The 20,295-nt window shown below is 43.4% G+C and overlaps 1 protein-coding gene across 1 annotated transcript; it reads left to right on the top strand.

Annotated features, from left to right (window-relative positions):
• The first annotated feature begins 646 nt into the window (after nucleotides 1–646).
• On the top strand, nucleotides 647–19,048 carry LOC118370067 (V-type proton ATPase catalytic subunit A). Its single transcript, XM_035754864.2, has 15 exons — nucleotides 647–802; nucleotides 8,200–8,290; nucleotides 8,580–8,708; nucleotides 10,188–10,402; nucleotides 11,152–11,289; nucleotides 11,372–11,523; nucleotides 11,792–11,954; nucleotides 13,571–13,679; nucleotides 13,806–13,928; nucleotides 14,066–14,180; nucleotides 14,356–14,419; nucleotides 17,327–17,530; nucleotides 17,666–17,760; nucleotides 17,907–18,078; nucleotides 18,251–19,048. Exons 2-15 carry the CDS (start codon nucleotides 8,209–8,211, stop codon nucleotides 18,341–18,343), a joined length of 1,854 nt encoding a protein of 617 aa, XP_035610757.1. The 5' UTR covers nucleotides 647–802; nucleotides 8,200–8,208; the 3' UTR covers nucleotides 18,344–19,048.
• Nucleotides 19,049–20,295: the final 1,247 nt, after the last annotated feature.

The raw sequence follows: 20,295 nt of genomic DNA, 5'->3' as shown, positions 1-20,295 counted from the left end.
ACTGGGCTTCAGCCCAAGTCAATCTTATCTGTATGCTCATCCGTCTAATCGCAGAATGTCACTGTACGTTCATATTTTTTAATCCAGTTATTTTTATTATATGGGTTGAGCAAATTACCTAAATATTTATGTTGAATAAAAACACAAGTTCTGTTTTTGAAATATTGAAACACTAGGATTTTTGTTCTTGAAGTATGTATTGACCATTGGCTTTGACATTTTTGTTAGATTTTTACATGTCTTAATAATAATTAGCTATTATTCAATTTCTAATAATTTGTGGCGCAACTCGATATTTCATTTGAATTCATAGCACTGACGTAAAATATTGTGTCATGCAAATCTCCAGTGTCCAACAGTGCAATCCATATTTAACAAGTAACAGCAACATCCTATTGTTCCACCGCCATTTTGGCTCAAATGCAATGATATTTTCTCGAAAAAGACCACATAATTCTACTGTTTGATTTTCTGCCCTCAGCCTATTGTGGAGCCTTCAATATTTTTTTCTTTCCGAGCCTCAACCGTGGAACATGTCTAATTAATCAGCTGTTATTTTATTGTTGTTTTAAAACGTTTATTTCAAACTATAGACGATTATAAAGAGGAAGTAGATATCTTTCCATCTATACACTTGACACCAAAGTGAGCTTGAGCCATAATGGAAGCAGTGTTGCGAGTCCCGAGTCTCGCGATCTGCAAAACTCGGATTGATGAAGTCAGCTGATCATTTGCTGTCGTATCGCCATTCACATCTTCCCCAGGCAGAGGTTCAAGACGCTGGACTGTTTAATTTCTGAAGGTAGCTATGCCGTTTTATTATAATCAAATTAGATTAAATGCAATGTCTATATTATGTGAGTTTTCATTATTCTTTCGAAATGCATCAAAATGGCATAGCCAGCGATTTTGACAGATGACATAGAATTAAATAATACCGTGGTTTATCAAAGGATTTTGATAATTGGAACATACATTTAAATGCATTCATGGTCTTGGTTTTTCATGCAAATGTAGTCCTATTTGAATTAAACATTACATTACATATCACAATCAAATTGCAACGCTGGCAATGCGGCTTCTCAAATGTCAGTTGTTGTTGCGCAAAAAATGCGTAAACATCGTGCCTCACGTTATGTATTTGTCTCTCAATGTGTTTTGTTTATAGCAACAATGCAACTAGTTATGTTATTTTCTGTTTCATGGCCATGGATAGATTCGACCATGTAAAAAAATGATGTCGACGCGACAGCGCATTGGTGGTCATGTGATTATGTTGACAAGACACCTTTGGCAATGTAGCGGTTGATCATGGCTCTCAGCTCCATTACATTACACATAAGAGTCATTGGACTAAGACGTCATCGCTTGGTCTGAACATTAGAACCTTGTCTTTCATATCGGCGAGAAATAATTGTAAAAAAAACAAAATGTTATATTGATATACACCTTTTTATAGGGATCCCACAAGCCAATATTTCCGTATTACAATGTTTGTTTATGGAAAACATGGAAGACCGAGTTGACTTTTTGTGCTAATTAGCTATCGGTGTCTGAACACCTGTGTAAACGGAAGACCGACACCACAAACATGTTGTCACAAAAAAATAAAAAATACAGTAGGCTGCAACTGTTAAAACCGGTTATAACAGTGCACAGTCCGTGTGTATTTTTCTTTGTGAAATGATTTTGATATGAAAGTAGAGGGATTAATATTTCTTGCACCGCAATTGAGAATCGATTCGCGTTTTAGATGGATTATTTGGCGGTTTTGGCTTCCAGAGCCAAATTCACCGATAAACAGAACATGTAAAGTAATTGGATTATAAACAGTAACGTTAGGCTACTTTAGTCCATTATTGGGCTACTTTAATCTCAGCTGATTGACCAGCAGACTTTTGGGTAATGCACCTGAGATAAAACGGAGACTAGTAGCCCAACTACAAATGTTATCAATTCAAGATACATGCAGAGAGTGGTATTGTAAATCAAAGAAAAATCACATATTATTCTCAAACTGGCCCTATTCCGTTGGTTTGTCCCTAGTGACATAGGCTAGTGTGACAGTGGCACATGAGGATGATTCTGTTTGACTACAGAAGAGGAAGAATCATTCATTGCATTTAGCACAAGAGCGTTAGGACCCTGTGCACCTGCCACAGCCCCACCACATCCTCACTTGGATGTTGAATTTCTCATCAGAAGTGTCTGCTTATAGGGTAGGGCCTGTTTGGGTGAATCTCAATAATGTGAGTTCAGATCCTCTTCCCTTCTCCTTCATCTGCACTGATCTGAGAAGTAAGGATAGGTTAAATCACTGTTTCCCAAATGGTGTCCTTGGGACCCCAAGGGGTGCACGTTTTGGTTTTTGCCCTAACACTACACAGCTGTTTTAAATGGTCAAAGCTTGATGATTATTTGAATCAGCTGTGTAGTGTTATGGTGAAAATCAAAACGTGTGTCCCGAGGACCGAGTTTGGGAAACCCTAAGTTAAAGCAATATTGTGAAATCCCCCATTGATTGATATTCTTTCACCTGTGTATAGTGTAGTGTCTAATGAAGGACACAAGACAAGGAAGGGGAAAGGAAGCCACAGGAATATTGAGAATAAGATCTACCCTTTGTGTCTTCTATCTTTGATAACAAAGAACAGAAGAGTTAATAAAAATAACAGCTAGTTAAAAAGAGGTTTAACAGGTTTTCCCTAAGTGTTGATTCAGGACCAGTTTTAGTTGCAGCTCTATGGCTCAATACTAGGACTGAGAAAGGAGAACTATTTTACATTGTTATCAAATTGTTTTGCTCACAAAAACTATGGTAAAATGCTTACTTACGGGCCTTTCCCAACAATGCAGAGAAAGAAAATGGAAAAGTAAATACAAATGAGTAACGATAACTTGGCTATATACACACAGGGTACCAGTACCAAGGTGATCTGCAGGTGTAAGATATAACTGAGGTAGATCTGCACATATAATTAAACAATAAGGCACACGGGGGTGTGGTATATTGCCAATATACCACCGCTAAGGGCTGTTCTTAGACTAGATGCATCAAGGAGTGCCTGGACACAGCCCTTAGCTGTGGCATATTGGCCATATACCACAAACTCCAGAGGTGCCTTATTGCTATTATAAACTGGTTACCAATGTAATTAGAGCAGTAAAAATAAATATTTTGTTATACCCTTGGTATACGGTCTGATATACCACGGCTGTCAGCCAGTCAGAATTCCGGGCTTGAACCACACAGTTTATAACTACAGTACCATTCAAAAGTTGGGACACACCAACTCATTCAAGGTTTTTTTTCTTTATTTTGACTATTTTCTATATTGTAGAATAATTGTGAAGACATCAAAACTATATTTTTTTAGTTTTGGGTCAAAGACTGCAAAATTCAGGAATTCAGCAAAAAAATGGTTTAATTTAGAAAATCTGTTACCAAGTATTGCCACATACAAACAAGGAGACATATATGTGATCGTGTCTCAATGTAATCAATGTATGAAATTATTTATATTTTCAAATAGTACCTCTTTTTGGGCAAATTTGCAGTGTACAAATTATTAGAATTATTTTCTACCCCTGCCCTAGAACCTTGGCATGTACTGTAGGCCGTCTCCCTCTCTTCAGTGCCTTCCTGATTCTGCCCTTCAGAATCACTGGCGGCCAGGGGAAGGGTGGTTGTTGGTGAATGTGTGAATCCATTGTCAATTTGGGATGCACTTACTTAGTAAATTAGCACCATTTCATGACATTTGAAAACTTGAACAGGAAGTTAAATGTGAGCCGTTGGGTTTACAGGATTATGCAACACCTTGCAACCAGCACTCACTCTAGTTTCATTATGAGAGATTATGCTGAATGGGACATTATTTTATTAGGGTAAAGCTCCTTTGTTTGGTCACTGGTTACCCTCACTGGAGAGACATTCCTGAGTATGGATCGTTTACATTGTAACACTGCAGTGCTCAGTGAGTGTATCCTTGATAGAAGGATTCCATACGTGACACCATACTGGTGTCATATGATATGGCTGAGTCCATAGAAACTTGATGCATGTCTGGGTTTTACCTTCTGACTGTACTGACCATACTTCCACAACTGTTAGTGTGGGAGTACTTTTTTCCCCCAATAAAGGTAGGGATGTTGGGGAGAGTAAACTGATCCCTGATCTGTTTGTAAGGGCAACTACAGCCTGCATTGTACCAGAGATTGCTGAGCTTGGTAGGTGGCTGCCTTGAGGCCTGGCAGTGTGCTCACTGTTGTGTCAAGGGATATGGATGTAATCCTCTAGCTTTTTAAATACCAGAGTGTTGTGAATCACTGTGTTTGAATCTCATACAATTCACAAAGGCACTAATTTAGTTGACTTCCCAATCCTACCCCACACTAGAATTTTCCACTTCCTCAAATGGCCCATATAACTCAGCCAGCCATGTTCCACAGTCATGTGACGCCTCGTGCATATATTCCACCCTATGAGTCTCTATGCCAAAATCACAATGGAAATTATTCAATTCTGTCCAAGTGTGTGTCTGTCAGTGTGTGTATACATGCATTTCTGTATGCATGTCTGTCCTGTTTTACAGTAAGTATTTTGCACCTGATAGGATCCAGATGTAATAAAACATTCAAGAGAAAGGGAAGAATTGAGCACTTGATAAAGAAAGTACGTTTTTTTTCATTGTTTTAAATCTCTTAAGAATGGAGGTACAAATGCCATGTAAGCTAAGCTTGGCCATGGATGCCACCTCCTTCGGTCCGTATCCTGCTGCTCCAGACTAGATCTGTTGAGGGGGGCTGCTGTATTTCTACACAGATAACATAGGGCCTTTTCCTCCATGCTAGCAGTGGCAAGGACAAAAGGGCACTGAAGCAGGGATGGTGTTTGTGTGTCTACAGACAGAGTGGGTGATGAGGGGTTGTTGTTAAACCCATGCAGTATAGATTCAGCAGCACCATAACGTTAGCCACTGTAGCGTTAGCCCCCCCACCCCCCTCAGAGAAAGAGAGCTGCCGAGTCATGATGTTGGGCTCTAGTCGCTGGGATATCACAATGGTCATGGTTCGGAAAAGGGGTGTTATTGTCATGGTAACAGAACAGAGGGACAGGGATCCGTGTTTCCCGATAGTGTGCTATATGTTTGCGAGTCCCTCTCACCATTGCAGAAAGCTTCATTTTTAAGCCTCTGTGGGAGGGAATTTGTCTGTGTGTAATCATGTAGTAATTGTCCTACTCCGTGCTTCTACACCTGCATTGCTTGCTGTTTGGGGTTTTAGGCTGGGTTTCTGTACAGCACTTTGAGATATCAGCTGATGTACGAAGGGCTATATAAATAAATTTGATTTGATTTAGTGTGTATGTTTTTAGTGTCGGAGAGGGTTACCAAGCTGCTTTGAACAGATTCAGAATGGATGGGTGGGTGGATTTTGAGTTGGATGAGAAGCCCATTGACCTTCTAATGACTGGGTCAATAGTGTCCCAGCCAGGACTATAACTCACTGTGGTCTGGGATGCAGTCAGCTATAACACAAATCAATACAGCTGTATATATACAGTGAGCTCCATACTGGGACAGTAACCATGTTTCCATCCATCCAAGTAAAGTCTTACCATAACAAAATAAATCGTAACAGCTGTGATGGAAACAGGTGGTTTCGGTACAATTTTTATTAACGCAGACAGACTTTGTTTGTTCGAGATGGTGAGGTCTTTTTGTGTCTGTAAAATTTATTATTTGGGACATGGAGGTGGAAACAACTTTATGCGCCAGACATATAGAGTTACACAGAGGCTGGGTCCTGTTATTGTTATTGATATAACAACCATCATATCGAAGTAAATTTGGAGTCACACGACTCTGAAAACTATGCAGTTTATTAGGCTACAGAAGAAATAATTATGATGAATTTCACAGGGTGGTGAAAGTGCATGGTAATGAGCTTAATGCTGCTTTCCAATAAGTATTGGAGGGTCTTATTCTGGTGACATGATTGATGCTTGACTGCCGTTTGACTCCCATTTGACAAATAGAAATCCATAATAATCTTATCATGTAGACTAGACAACCCTCACAGTCTACCCGCACTGTATCTGTAGGCTGGAGCACAGGTACCAAGACCAGCGGAGGCACATTTACTCTTTAACGCAACAGTTTTTGTGACAAATACGATGGAAACACATTGAACTTTAGGTTTTCATGTATCAAATAAAAATCTAAGTGAAAAAGTACATTTTGTTTGCACTACGTCATCCATCACACACTGATTTTTATCCGCAAGAAGTCAATTTGGTGGAAACATACCACTGGTGGGAAAATGCGCATTGTTTTCTTTATGCAGATTTTAGAATATTCCCATGAAAATCTGTCGCCAATTGGATGGAAACCTAGCTAGTGACAAATGTTTTTTCTCGCTATGGAATTTAAATGATACAATGACTATGAGTTTAAAATGCAGACTGTCAGCTTTAATTTGAGGGTATTTTCATCCATGTCAGTGAACCATTTAGAAAATGTATTTGTTTTCAATAAACATTGGAGACCAAATATAGTTACATGTGGTCAACAATCTAAGCCAACCCGTCTGTTTTTCCCCATAGTTGGGCACACAATGGTTTTGTTGCTGAACAACCAACCTGTCAGTGGTGCTCTGTGGACTGTGTACCACTCTTTATCTCTCCTCACTCCCTTTATCACGGTCCTTCACACACTCACTCCGTTCTTTCTTTATCACAGTCCTTCACACACTCACTCTGTTCTTCTTTCTTTATCACGGTCCTTCACACACTCACTCTGTTCTTCTTTCTTTATCACGGTCATTCACACACTCACTCTGTTCTTCTTTCTTTAGCACGGTCCTTCTGTTCTTCTTTCTTTATCACGGTCATTCTCATCACGGTCCTTCACACACTCACTCTGTTCTTCTTTCTTTATCACGGTCATTCACACTCACACACGGTCCTTCACTCTGTTCTTCTTTCTTTATCACGGTCCTTCACACACTCACTCTGTTTTTCTTTCTTTATCACTCCTTCACACACTCACTCTGTTCTTCTTTCTTTATTCCTTCACACACTCACTCTGTTCTTCTTTCTTTATCACGGTCATTCACACACTCACTCTGTTCTTCTTTCTTTATCACGGTCCTTCACACACTCACTCCTTCACACACTCACTCTGTTCTTCTTTCTTTATCACGGTCCTTCACACACTCACTCTGTTCTTCTTTCTTTATCACGGTCCTTCATTCATCACGGTCACTCACTCTGTTCTTCTTTCTTTATCACGGTCATTCACACACTCACTCTGTTCTTTCTTTATCACGGTCCTTCACACACTCACTCTGTTCTTCTTTCTTTATCACGGTCCTTCACACACTCACTCTGTTCTTCTTTCTTTATCACGGTCCTTCACACACTCACTCTGTTCTTCTTTCTTTATCACGGTCCTTCACACACTCGCTCTGTTCTTCTTTCTTTATCACGGTCCTTCACACACTCACTCTGTTCTTCTTTCTTTATCACGGTCATTCACACACTCACTCTGTTCTTCTTTCTTTATCACGGTCATTCACACACTCATCACGGTCCTTCACACACTCGTCTGTTCTTCTTTCTTTATCACGGTCATTCACACACTCACTCTGTTCTTCTTTCTTTATCACGGTCATTCACACACTCACTCTGTTCTTCTTTCTTTAGCACGGTCATTCACACACTCACTCTGTTCTTCTTTCTTTAGCACGGTCATTCACACACTCACTCTGTTCTTCTTTCTTTAGCACGGTCATTCACACACTCACTCTGTTCTTCTTTCTTTAGCACGGTCATTCACACACTCACTCTGTTCTTCTTTCTTTAGCACGGTCATTCACACACTCGCTCTGTTCTTTCTTTATCACGGTCCTTCACACACTCGCTCTTCTTTCTTTATCACGGTCCTTCACACACTCGCTCTGTTCTTCTTTCTTTATCACGGTCCTTCACACACTCACTCTGTTCTTCTTTCTTTATCACGGTCATTCACACACTCGCTCTGTTTCTTTTCACGGTCATTCACACTCTGTTCTTTCTTTATCACGGTCCTTCACACACTCACTCTGTTCTTTCTTTATCACGGTCCTTCACACACTCACTCTGTTCTTCTTTCTTTATCACGGTCCTTCACCCACTCACTCTGTTCTTCTTTCTAGCCTGTCAGGATGGACCTGTCCAAGCTGCCTAAGATCCGGGATGAGGAGAAAGAAAGCGAGTTTGGATACGTCCATGGAGTCTCCGGCCCAGGTCACTATCTCACATACACATTCACCTATGTCTCATGTGCCTCTGTTTAGGCTCTAAAGGTTTAGGCTAGCTGAAGAAGGGATGATTTGGTAATAGCCTCAGCTATGCCTGGTCAAATAAAGGTTAAATGGAAAAAAAAAAAAAACTATCCCTCGGGTAGTAAGCCAGGCGATAGGATGCTTGGCACTAATCTGTTTACACCAATCTGGCGTGGAGTTTGGACTAGAGATCCGTCTCTCTTGCATGGTGTGTGACCTCTGACCTGTGTTGTCCCCTGGCTGTGCTGCAGTTGTGACGGCCACTGCCATGGCGGGAGCAGCCATGTATGAGCTGGTGAGAGTGGGCCACAGTGAGCTGGTGGGAGAGATCATCAGGCTGGAGGGAGACATGGCCACCATCCAGGTTTACGAGGAGACATGTATCCTAACGGGTTATACTGTTACTGCACCTCACTGGTTGTATCCCAAATGGCATCCTATTCCCTACATAGGGAACTACTTTTGACCAGAGAAATATGGGCCCTGGTTAAAAGAAGTGTACTGTAAAGTTAATAGGGGTTTCGTTTGGGATGCAAGCTTTACTGTACCTGACTGTCAGTGTTCTCCTGGTACATACCGTGCTATGCCTGTGTGTACATGACTGTCAGTGTTCTCCTGGTACATACCGTGCTATGCCTGTGTGTACCTGACTGTCAGTGTTCTCCTCGTACATACCGTGCTATGCCTGTGTGTACATGACTGTCAGTGTTCTCCTGGTACATACCGTGCATATGCTCTGGTACATACAGTGCTATGCCTGTGTGTACCTGACTGTCAGTTCTCCTGGTACATACAGTGCTATGCCTGTGTGTACCTGACTGTCAGTGTTCTCCTGGTACATACCGTGCTATGCCTGTGTGTACATGACTGTCAGTGTTCTCCTGGTACATACCGTGCTATGCCTGTGTGTACCTGACTGTCAGTGTTCTCCTCGTACATACCGTGCTATGCCTGTGTGTACATGACTGCACCTGTCTGTCAGCGGTTGGAACCAAAAATAATCTTCCAATTGTTTTTTTTCTGAACAGAACCATCATTTTTTCCCGTTCTGACCAGCAAAATACATTTCTGAATCACCGGTTTACATCTTTCCTTCCTTTACTGTGATAGAAAATGAACAAATTAGCCTCCTTCTATATGCCAATATCTGTATAGCAGACAAGGCCTAGCCATCTGACATAAAGAAATGCGTGTCGTAGCAGAGAGGGATTTTGCATATCTTACACATCGAAACAGTTTTTTTAAGGACATAAATGTGTCTCATTTGGCCATCTCCCTTGTTTATTGATGGTGCTGGCTGCACCAGGTTCAATCTGAATGCATATGGATGGTTTTTCTAATTTTCCTAATGGAAACCCTGGCACAGATGCTGGCGCAAATGTTCTAGTGGGTAGACACTGGAATAAGTTTGAGGGTGAGGGCTTTGCAGAGGTGCTTTTCAGCGTTTTTAGTGGGACAGACGAAAAAAATACCCGGAATGTAAAAACAACATTATCAACCGGTTCCCATGATTATAAAATAACAGTTCTGTTCCCGGAACATTATAGATCACTTTCATTCGCAGTACTGATTCTGTTCCTCAAAATATTTGGTTATTTTCGGGTTTTTGGTTTGGTTCCCTGAACCGGTTCCAACTGTCTTGGTGTGTGTGTGTGTATACACATTTACTATATATTTAAATAATCACCTTCGTGTTCATTACTGAACACATTTTTACGGTACATACACACTCAGTCTTATACACCCATAGCAACCTCTTGATAACACTCACAGACACTTGAAAACAAATCTGAAATCTACTGACACACACACACACACACACACACACACTGTGCGTGTGTTCCTGAGCATTGTCACAGCGGGTGTATCCGTTGGGGACCCGGTGCTGCGGACAGGGAAGCCTCTGTCAGTGGAGCTGGGCCCAGGCATCATGGGCTCCATCTTCGATGGTATCCAGCGCCCCCTAAAGGACATCAACGACCTAACACAGAGCATCTACATCCCCCGCGGAGTCAATATCGGAGCCCTCAACCGAGACCTGAAATGGGAGTTCTCCCCTGTCAAGAGCTTACGGGTGGGTGCATCCTACTACTCTGAGGAAAGTGTTTGCATGGTTTACTCGATGCGCTGCACTATCCACAATTTCAAGTGTCCTTAGACCACATACTGAACTGTACATGTTAAGCTAGAATCTTTAATTGGAACAATAACAAAGTGGTAACCCCGCCTCTGTTTTGGCAGTAAGCTGAACAATGGGCCTGGATAATTTTTGTACATTTTTCAATTGAACCTTTATTTAACTAGGCAAGTCAGTTAAGAACAGATTCTTATTTACAATGACGGCCAAAGACAGACGACGCTGGGCCAATTGTGCGCCGCCCTATGGGACTCCCAATCACGGCCGGTTGTGATACAGCCTGGATTTGAACCAGGGTGTCTGTAGTGACGCCTCTAGCACTGAGATGCAGTGCCTTAGACCGCTGCGCCACTCGGGAACCACACTCAAATTCATAGACTGAGCTATGGATGCAATTACTGACCATCCATGATATCAAAATTGTAGTTTTAACCACGTTTTGAGGCTATACAGTGTTTGTTTACGTTGTTTACAAACATCAGAGTAAATCAAGCTTATATTTTGGGTTCTGAATGGTACGACAGTTGAACTAAGCTCATGACTCATAAATTATATTTTTCATGAATCAATGAGTATATATCGTCAATCTATAAGTCAAAAATGTATGTAGCAACTAAGGATTCTAGCTTTCATGTTAAAGTTTGAATTGATAACCATTAACCCCTTATCTCCCCCCTCTCTCTTAGGTGGGCAGTCACATCACAGGGGGTGATATCTACGGGATGGTGTTTGAGAACTCCCTCATCAAGCACAAGATTATGCTGCCCCCGAGGAACAGAGGAACCGTCACCTATGTGGCTCCCCCCGGAAACTATGACGTCTCGGTTAGTTCCACCACCCAACCTTGTCTAAATCCATAGTAATACATGTGGGGTCATTTAGGTATTAAGAATGTGTGTGTTTCAGGACGTGGTGTTGGAGCTGGAGTTTGAGGGTATGAAGGAGAAGTTCACCATGGTCCAGGTCTGGCCAGTGCGACAGATTCGCCCGGTCACAGAGAAGCTGCCTGCCAATCACCCACTGCTGACCGGACAGAGAGTACTGGACGCCCTCTTCCCGTGAGTCCCCTTTCTCTTACCCCACTTTTCCATCTATCCTTCCTTCACCTTCCTCCATCTCGCTGTCTCTGCGTCAGGGAATCTCTCTCTTAGCATTCTCCCATTTTCACCCTTTTCCTCAAGGACACTCTCTCAGAATGTATTTCTGTCCATCTGTCTTCAATGTTCTGCTGCAAGGAAACTGAATTAGAAAGTGTTATCTGAATCTGCCAATATACTCAACCTCTGCTTCCATCTCCCTGCCTGTTCTGTCTGTCTCTGTGTCCAGGTGTGTCCAGGGAGGAACCACAGCCATCCCCGGAGCCTTTGGCTGTGGTAAAACTGTCATCTCCCAGTCACTGTCAAAGTACTCCAACAGTGATGTCATCGTCTACGTAGGTTGCGGGGAGCGAGGGAACGAGATGTCAGAAGTTCTGCGAGATTTCCCCGAGGTGGGTGGTGTTACAGTGCACATTTTGTTACGTTACAGCCTTACTCTAAAATGGATGAAATTGCTTTTCCCCCTCATCAATCTACACACAATACTCCATAATGATGAAGCAAAAACAGGTTTAGACATTTTTGCAGATATGTAAATGTAATAGCTTTTTTTTAATGCAAGTATTCAGACCCTTTACTCAGTACTTTGTTGAAGCACCTTTGGCAGCGATTACAGCCTTGAGTCTTCTTGGGTATGACGCTATAAGCTTGGCACACCTTTATTTGGGGAGTTTCTCCCATTCTTCTCTGCAGATCCTCTCATGCTGTCAGGTTGGATGGGAAGCGTTGCTGCACAGCTATTTTCAGGTCTCTCCAGAGATGTTTGATCAGGTTCAAATCCGGGCTCCGGCTGGGCCACACAGGACATTCAGAGACTTGTCCCGAAGCCACTCCTGCGTTGTCTTAGCTGTGTGCTTAGGGTCATTTTCCTTTTGGAAGGTGAACCTTCACCCCAGTCTGATGTCCTGAGAGCTCTGGAGCAGGTTTTTCTCAAGGATCACTCTGTACTTTGCTCCGTTCATCTTTTCCTCGATCCTGACTAGTCTCCCAGTCCCTGCCACTGAAAAACATCCCCACCGCATGCTTCTGGATGCCACCACCATGCTTCTGGATGCCACCACCATGCTTCAGGATGGATGGTGCCAAGTGTCCTCCAGATGTGACGCTTGGCATTTAGGCCAAAGAGTTCCATCTTTGTTTCATCAGCCCAGAGAATCTTGTTTCTCATGGTCTGAGAGTCCTTTAGGTGCTGAGGAATGGCCACTCTACCATAAAGGCCTAATTGGTGGACTGCTGCAGAGATAGTTGTACACCTGGAAGTTTCTTCTATCGCTGCAGAGGAACCCTAGAACTCTGTCAGAGTGACCATTCGGTTCTTGGTCACCTCCCTGACCAAGGCACTTCTCCCCTGATTTCTCAGTTTGGCCGGGCAGCCAGATCTTGGAAGAGTCTTGGTGGTTTCAAACTTCTTCCATTTAAGAATGATGGAGGCCACTGTGTTCTTGGGGAACTTCAATGCTGCAGAAATGTTTTTAGTACCCTTCCTGAGATCTGTACCTCGATACAATCCTGTCTTGGAGCGCTACGGACAATTCCTTCTACCTCATGGCTTGGTTTATGCTCTGAAATGCACTTTCAACTGTTGGAGCTTATATAGACAGGTGTATGTGCCTTTCCAAATCATGTCCAATCATGTATAAACGTCTCAAGAATGATCAATGGAAACAGGATGTACCTGAGCTCAATTTTGAGTATCAGAGCAAAGGGTCTGAATACTTAAGTAGATATGGTATTTCTTTTTCTTTAATTTTTCTATACATTTGTAAACATTTCTAAAAAACTGTTTTTGCTTTGTCATTGTGGGGTGTGTAGATTGAGGGGGAAAAACATTAGTTTAATCAATTTTAGAATAAGGCTGTAAAGTAACAAAATGTGGAAAAGGTCAAAGGGTCTGAATACTTTCCGAACGCACTGTTATGTCACTAGATTATCATCATCATCATCATCATTAGCGTTAGCCTTTTTCTTATTGAAGGGCAGGATGATTGACAGTGTGTCTGTCTAATAGCTGACTATGGAGGTGGATGGGAAGACTGAGAGCATCATGAAGAGAACAGCGCTGGTGGCCAACACCTCCAACATGCCTGTGGCTGCTAGAGAGGCCTCTATCTACACAGGTAGGAACCAATCACAGGGCCCAGAGCATAACACCGCAAACCTCCCAGCCAATGACAGGCCTGAGACCACAACATGGAGCACACCCCCTAACCAATCACCTACTTGTCCTCTGTGTGTGTCTGCAGGGATTACGCTGTCTGAGTACTTCAGGGACATGGGCTACAATGTTAGCATGATGGCTGACTCCACCTCTCGATGGGCCGAGGCTCTCAGGGAGATCTCTGGTCGACTGGCTGAGATGCCCGCTGGTAAGTGGCTGCTGGTAACACCCAAAATACAGAATTTTTAATGCAATGTATAGGACATCTTCTAGGGCTAGAGGGGTGAATTTGGTTTAAATCTGTTATCTCGAACATATCAAGTAAGGCCTGTTTTGTCTCCACAGACAGTGGTTACCCAGCCTACTTGGGTGCCCGTCTGGCGTCATTCTACGAGCGTGCCGGCAGGGTGAAGTGTCTTGGCAACCCAGAGAGAGAGGGCAGCGTCAGCATTGTGGGGGCGTGAGTACAGTTACATCTCATCACCACACGGGGGAGCCATTGTTCCTCCTCTCAGCTCTCCAGTAGACCTCAGAAACCTGCCAACACAATCTAGCCACACTAGAATAGGTGGAAGTGGAGTGCCTCTTCTTACGTTATAACCACATGATACCAATGTTCTGTTTCATTTCCACAGTGTGTCTCCCCCTGGTGGTGACTTCTCTGATCCTGTGACATCAGCTACCCTGGGTATCGTACAGGTAACTGGATACAGCCTGTTTGTCTGGCTCTGATAGAACCCACTTATTTTAATTTTATTTAACTAGGCAAGTCAGTTAATAACACATTCTTATTTACAATGATGGCCTACCGAAAGGCAAAAGGCCTCCTGCGGCCACGGGGACCTGGGATTAAAATAAATACAATATAAATATAGGACAAAACACATCACAACAAGATAGACAACACTACATAATGAGAGACCTAAGACAACAACAGCAAGGCAGCAACACATGACAACACAGCATGGTAGCAACACAACATAGCAACAACATGGTAGCAACACAACATAGTAGAGGCACAAAACATGGTACAAACATTATTGGGCACAGACAACAGCACAAAGGGTAAGAAGGTAGGGACAATAATACATCACACAAAGCAGCCACAACGGTCAGTAAGAGTGTCCATGATTGAGATAAAACTGTCCAGTTTGAGTGTTTGTTGCAGCTCGTTCCAGTCGCGAACTGAAAAGACGAGTGACCCAGGGATGTGTGTGCTTTGGGGACCTTTATCAGAATGTGACTGGTAGAACGGGTGTTGTATGTGGAGGATGAGGGCTGCAGTAGATATCTCAGATAGGTGGGAGTGAGGCCTAAGAGGGTTTTATAAATAAGCATCAACCAGTGGGTCTTGCGATGGGTATACAGAGATGACCAGTTTACAGAGGAGTATAGAATGCAGTAATGTGTCCTCAAAGGAGCATTGGTGGTAAATCTGATGGCCTAATGGTAAAGAACATCTAGCCACTCGAGAGCACCCTTACCTCGAGAGCACCCTTACCTCGAGAGCACCCTTACCTCGAGAGCACCCTTACCTCGAGAGCATCCTTAAATGATGTCTCTGTAATCTAGTATGGATAGGATGGTCATCTGAATCAGGGTTAGTTTGGCAGCTGGGGTGAAAGAGGAGCGATTACAATAGAGGAAACCAAGTCTAGATTTAACTTTAGCCAACAGCTTTGATATGTGCTGAGAGAAGGGCAGTGCACCATCTAGCCATACTCCCAAGTAGTTGTATGAGGTGACTACCTCAAGCTCTAAACCCTCAGAGGTAGTAATCACACCTGTGGGAGGAGGGTCATTCTACTTACCTAACCACATGACCTTTGTTTTGGAGGTGTTCAGAACAAGGTTAGAGGTAGAGAAAGCTTGTTGGACATTAAGAAAGCTTTGTTGTAGAGCATTTAACACAAAATCCGGGGAGGGTTGAGTATAAGACTGTATCATCAGCATATAAATGGATGAGTGCTTCCTACTGCCTGAGCTATGTTGACGTAGGTTTTCTGACTTTATACACTGTACTCTTTGAGAGAGGTAGTTAGCAAACCAGCCCAAAGACCCCTCAGAGACACCAATACTCCTTAGCCGGTCCACAATAATGGAATGGTCTACCGTATCAAAAGCTTTGGCCAGGTCGATTAAAAATAGCAGCACAATATTGCTTAGAATCAAGGACAATGGTAACCTCATTGTGGACCTTTAAGGTTGCAGTGACACATCCATAACCTGAGCAGAAACCAGATTGCATACAAGAGAGAGTACTATAGACATCAAGAAAGCCAGTCAGTTGATTATTGCCAGGTTTTTTCCAACACTTTTGATAAACAGGGCAAAATAGAAATTAGCCTGTAACAGTTAGGATCAGCTTGATCTCCCCCTTTAAATAAAGGACAAACCGTGGCTGCCTTCTAAGCAATGGGAAGCTCCCCAGAAAGGAGAGACCGGCTTGGCGATGATAGGGGCAGCAACCTTAAAGAAGAAAGGGTCTAAACCATCTGACCCAGATGGTTTTTTGGGGTCAAGTTTAAGGAGCTCCTTTAGCACCTCGGACTCAGTGACAGCCTGTAGGTAGCGAGGCAGGGGGGGAAAGGGAGAAGCATCGGGGATAGTCACATTAGAAGGGGTGGGAGATGAGGAAATGTTGGACGGGCAAGGAGGTATGGCTGAGTCAAATAGGAATCCTGACTTCAGGAAGTGGTGCTTTTTAAAGATCTCAGCCATGTGCTTCTTGTCAGGAACAACCACATCATCAGCATTAAGGGACATGGGCAGCTGTGAGGAGGAGTGTTTATTCTCCAGGTCTGTAACTGTTTTCCAAAACTTCTTGGGGTTGGACCCACAGAGAGAGAACTGCTGCTTAAAGTAACTAACTTTGGCCTTCCGGATAGCCTGAGTGCACTTATTTCTCATTTGCCTGAACGAGACCCAGTCAGCCTGAGTATGTGTGTGCCGAGCCTTTCATCAAATGGAATTCTTGAAGTGGAGTAACTCTGCCAGATCACGGTCAAACCAGGGGCTGAACCTGTTTAATTCTCATTTTCTTTATGGGGGCGTGTTTGTTAACAATACCACTGAAAATGTCAAAAAATAAGGTATAAGCGTCTTTGACAGAGTGGATCAAGCTGATTCGAGACCATTTTACAGAGGCCTGTTCATGAAGGAAGGCTTGCTCCTTCAAGTTTGTTAGCAAGTGTCTGACAAATCAGGACAGGTCGTTTCACTGAGCAGCCATTATGAACACAGGCTGTAAAACAGTGATCACTGAGGTCATTACACTCATCCATATGGAGCAAAGAAATAAACACAAGCTTTAGGGACTCTATTATCAATCCTTGGGTACGCTCCTGATGCTGATGCCTGTCAGATCTTACAAGCCTGGATAGGTATTTTACGTATCAACTAACCACATATGTTATAGCAATCTGTCAGTCTGACACAATCGATGACGTGGCACGCAACCATTGGTTGGTTCATGCAACGTCTGAGCAGGGGAATGCAACTCTTCATCCTCTTTTTCCCTCCCTCTCTTCCTGCCTTCATCCTCTTTCTCTTTGCCCACTCACTCTTCTCTTCCCCTTTCTCTCCCTCTATCCTTCCCTCTCTCAGGTGTTCTGGGGTCTGGATAAGAAGCTGGCCCAGAGGAAGCACTTCCCGTCAGTCAACTGGCTTATCAGCTACAGTAAGTACACGCGGGCGCTAGACGAGTACTACGACAAGCACTTCCCTGAGTTCGTCCCGCTGCGCACCAAGGCCAAGGAGATCCTGCAGGAGGAGGAGGACCTGGCTGAGATCGTACAGCTGGTCGGCAAGGTGAGGGGGAACTGAGGGGAGGGGGAAGAAAGAAGGCGGGGACAATATTGAGCTGCATCTCTATAGTATGAGGTTTTATCTCCATGTCTTCTCTGCTTCATAATATTGAGATTGTCCTGGTTGTCATGGTAACAGGCATCGCTGGCAGAAACTGATAAGATCACCCTGGAGGTGGCCAAGCTCCTCAAGGATGACTTCCTGCAACAGAATGGTTACACCCCCTACGACAGGTAAAACACTCACTCTCTGAAACGCACTTACTCTCACTGACCTACTCATATATTTCTGAGTAATATTGAAAGATTGACTGTGAAGTCATTCCAACTGTCACTCCCTGCCCTCTGACCTCTGCCTGTCCTCTGACCTCTCCCTGCAGGTTTTGTCCCTTCTATAAGACGGTAGGCATCCTGTCCAACATCATTGCGTTCTACGACATGGCGAGGCACGCAGTGGAGACCACAGCTCAGAGCGACAACAAGATCACCTGGTCCATGATCCGAGAACACCTGGGAGAGATCCTCTACCGACTCAGCTCCATGAAGTTCAAAGTACATCTGCAGTCTGACTGTTTCTCGTTTGTCTTTCTCTCTTTCGCTCTGTGTGTGTGTTCCCTGTATCTCTCTCTGTGTATTTCTATGCTGTCTATGAGTGTTGCTCTTACTATTTGTCTGTATCACGATCTCTTTGTGTGTCTGTGTAACTCTGTCTGGTCTGTTTCAGGATCCAGTGAAGGAGGGAGAGGCCCAGATCAAGTCTGACTACGCCCAGCTGCTGGAGGACATGCAGAACTCCTTTCGCAGCTTGGAGGACTGAGCCTTCACCCTGGACCTATCACCCTGGACCTTTCACCCCGGACCCCTCACCTGTGACCCCAGGGACCGTGCATGTCTGTCACCCCCCCCCCACCTCACTCTCTGCAGCCACCTCCACTGCGGCCTCACATTCCACTACCTTGTGTTTACACCCAACCTCCTGCCATCAGTTTACTCAACGTGTGAATGTGTATGGGCAAAAGCAGAACAAAATGTACTGTATTCTTGTATTCTGTTTCCTCACACATTCTAAATACCCCAGTGTATTTGCCCCAACATGGTCGAAGATCTGCCCGACACCTTAATGTGTGTATGTTTACATGTCTGTGTGTGAGACCCCTGCATTGCCCCTCCCTTCCCCCTGTTTGTTTTGGACATGGTCTCTGGCCCTAGCTGTGTACCTGAAGACTTCAGTTGATGTAATTATCGTTCATTAGCCCTCTATCTGTACAGAATATTGATGAAGATTAACATCAAATACTTAATAAGCAGAGTGACTCTATATTTGTTGCTGGCGTCTGACAAGGACAATGTGTGGTCTGGTTGTTGTTCATATTTAGTGATTTATGCTGTGTAGTCTTGTGTACTTGCTGTACGTGTGTGTGTGTGTGTGTGTGTGTGTGTGAGAGAGAGGGGGGCTCTCTAGCCCTGTCCTTTCTACTGCTCGTGGGACAAGTCCCAAAGAATAAAAGGCAACAAAACAAAATGGTGGGTATTTTGTCTGTGTGTTTTTCAGTAATGTCAGTCTTCTCTGCATGTTCTGTGAGTGTATTCAACAGGTTGCTACTAGTGTATGTACTGTACTAACAATAGTGGTAAACATACAGGTGATCATGTTAATAAGTATATACACCACAGGAGGTTGGTGGCATCTTATTAAGGGGAGGATGGGCTCGTGGTAATGGCTGGCGTGGAATGGTATCAAATACAGCAAACACGTGGTTTCCATGTGTTTGATGCCATTCCATTCGCTCCGTTCCAGCCATTGTTGTGAGCCGTCCTCCCCTCACCAGCCTCCACTGGTATACGCAGTCACGTATGAGAGGGTGTGTGAGAGTGACAAAATAATAATTCTGGTGCTGCTGGTTGGACTAGCCTTGCTATGTGTCTCTAATTCCTATGTGGAATCTGTGGCTCTCCACCCTTTAGTTTTGTCTATGAATGTGCTTAGTGGAAGAGGAGTGTTTGCCAGACAACTAGTGAAACTACACACATACATTCCTCTCCTTGACTAGTTTCAGTGACTGCAGTAATTATAGAAAGTATGTAGCTAGATAGTTTTGCTTAGTTACTGAGCTGTGATGTTTTTGCAGTACAGCAGCACTGAACAAAAATAATTTGATGCACAAATTTTTTGTTTGTGTGATCTCCCATAAAAAGAATCTTTATTTTTTCAAATCCTTTGGGGGCTCATGCAGGTGATGAAGGCTCAGCCTTCGGTCAGGCAGGTACAATAAATCATATTCTCAGAATTTGCCTGTTAAAAATATAAAAGCTTGATGTATTGCATCCTGTGCCTGCCAATTAACATTCTTTGAAATGGGAGTAGAGAGAACTGATTTGGTAATGCAGCTCTAGAACAAGATCTGTGAGGTTTGAAAAGAACAAAGAATGATGGCTCTTTTTAGACCTGTTTGACAGCCACCAGTTAAAGTATGCAAATGGTAATGAGCAAAGCATGACCATGGTGACAACTCCTTCATGGTATTTTCCTCAATGGGCTGGGTCAGGTGAAATGTTAATGCTACATTCATAACCAAGTGGGAAGGTGGTGATTACCCGTTGTGAAGTCATAAATAGAAGTTAGATGCATTCACATGCGTTGAACTCGTTGAGAAGTGCTGATTTGACTAATGGCAAACAGTACCCATGAACTAAAAGTACAGCTATCATGCTTGTGAACAAATGATTGTGTTCAAAAACCATTAGTCGATTGCTTTATCTTGGCCAGGT

Source organism: Oncorhynchus keta, chromosome 4 (genome assembly GCF_023373465.1).
Source record: "Oncorhynchus keta strain PuntledgeMale-10-30-2019 chromosome 4, Oket_V2, whole genome shotgun sequence".
Lineage (NCBI taxonomy): Eukaryota > Metazoa > Chordata > Actinopteri > Salmoniformes > Salmonidae > Oncorhynchus > Oncorhynchus keta.
The sequence above is the reverse complement of the archived record's forward strand: the minus strand, read 5'-3'. Positions and strand labels throughout refer to the sequence as shown.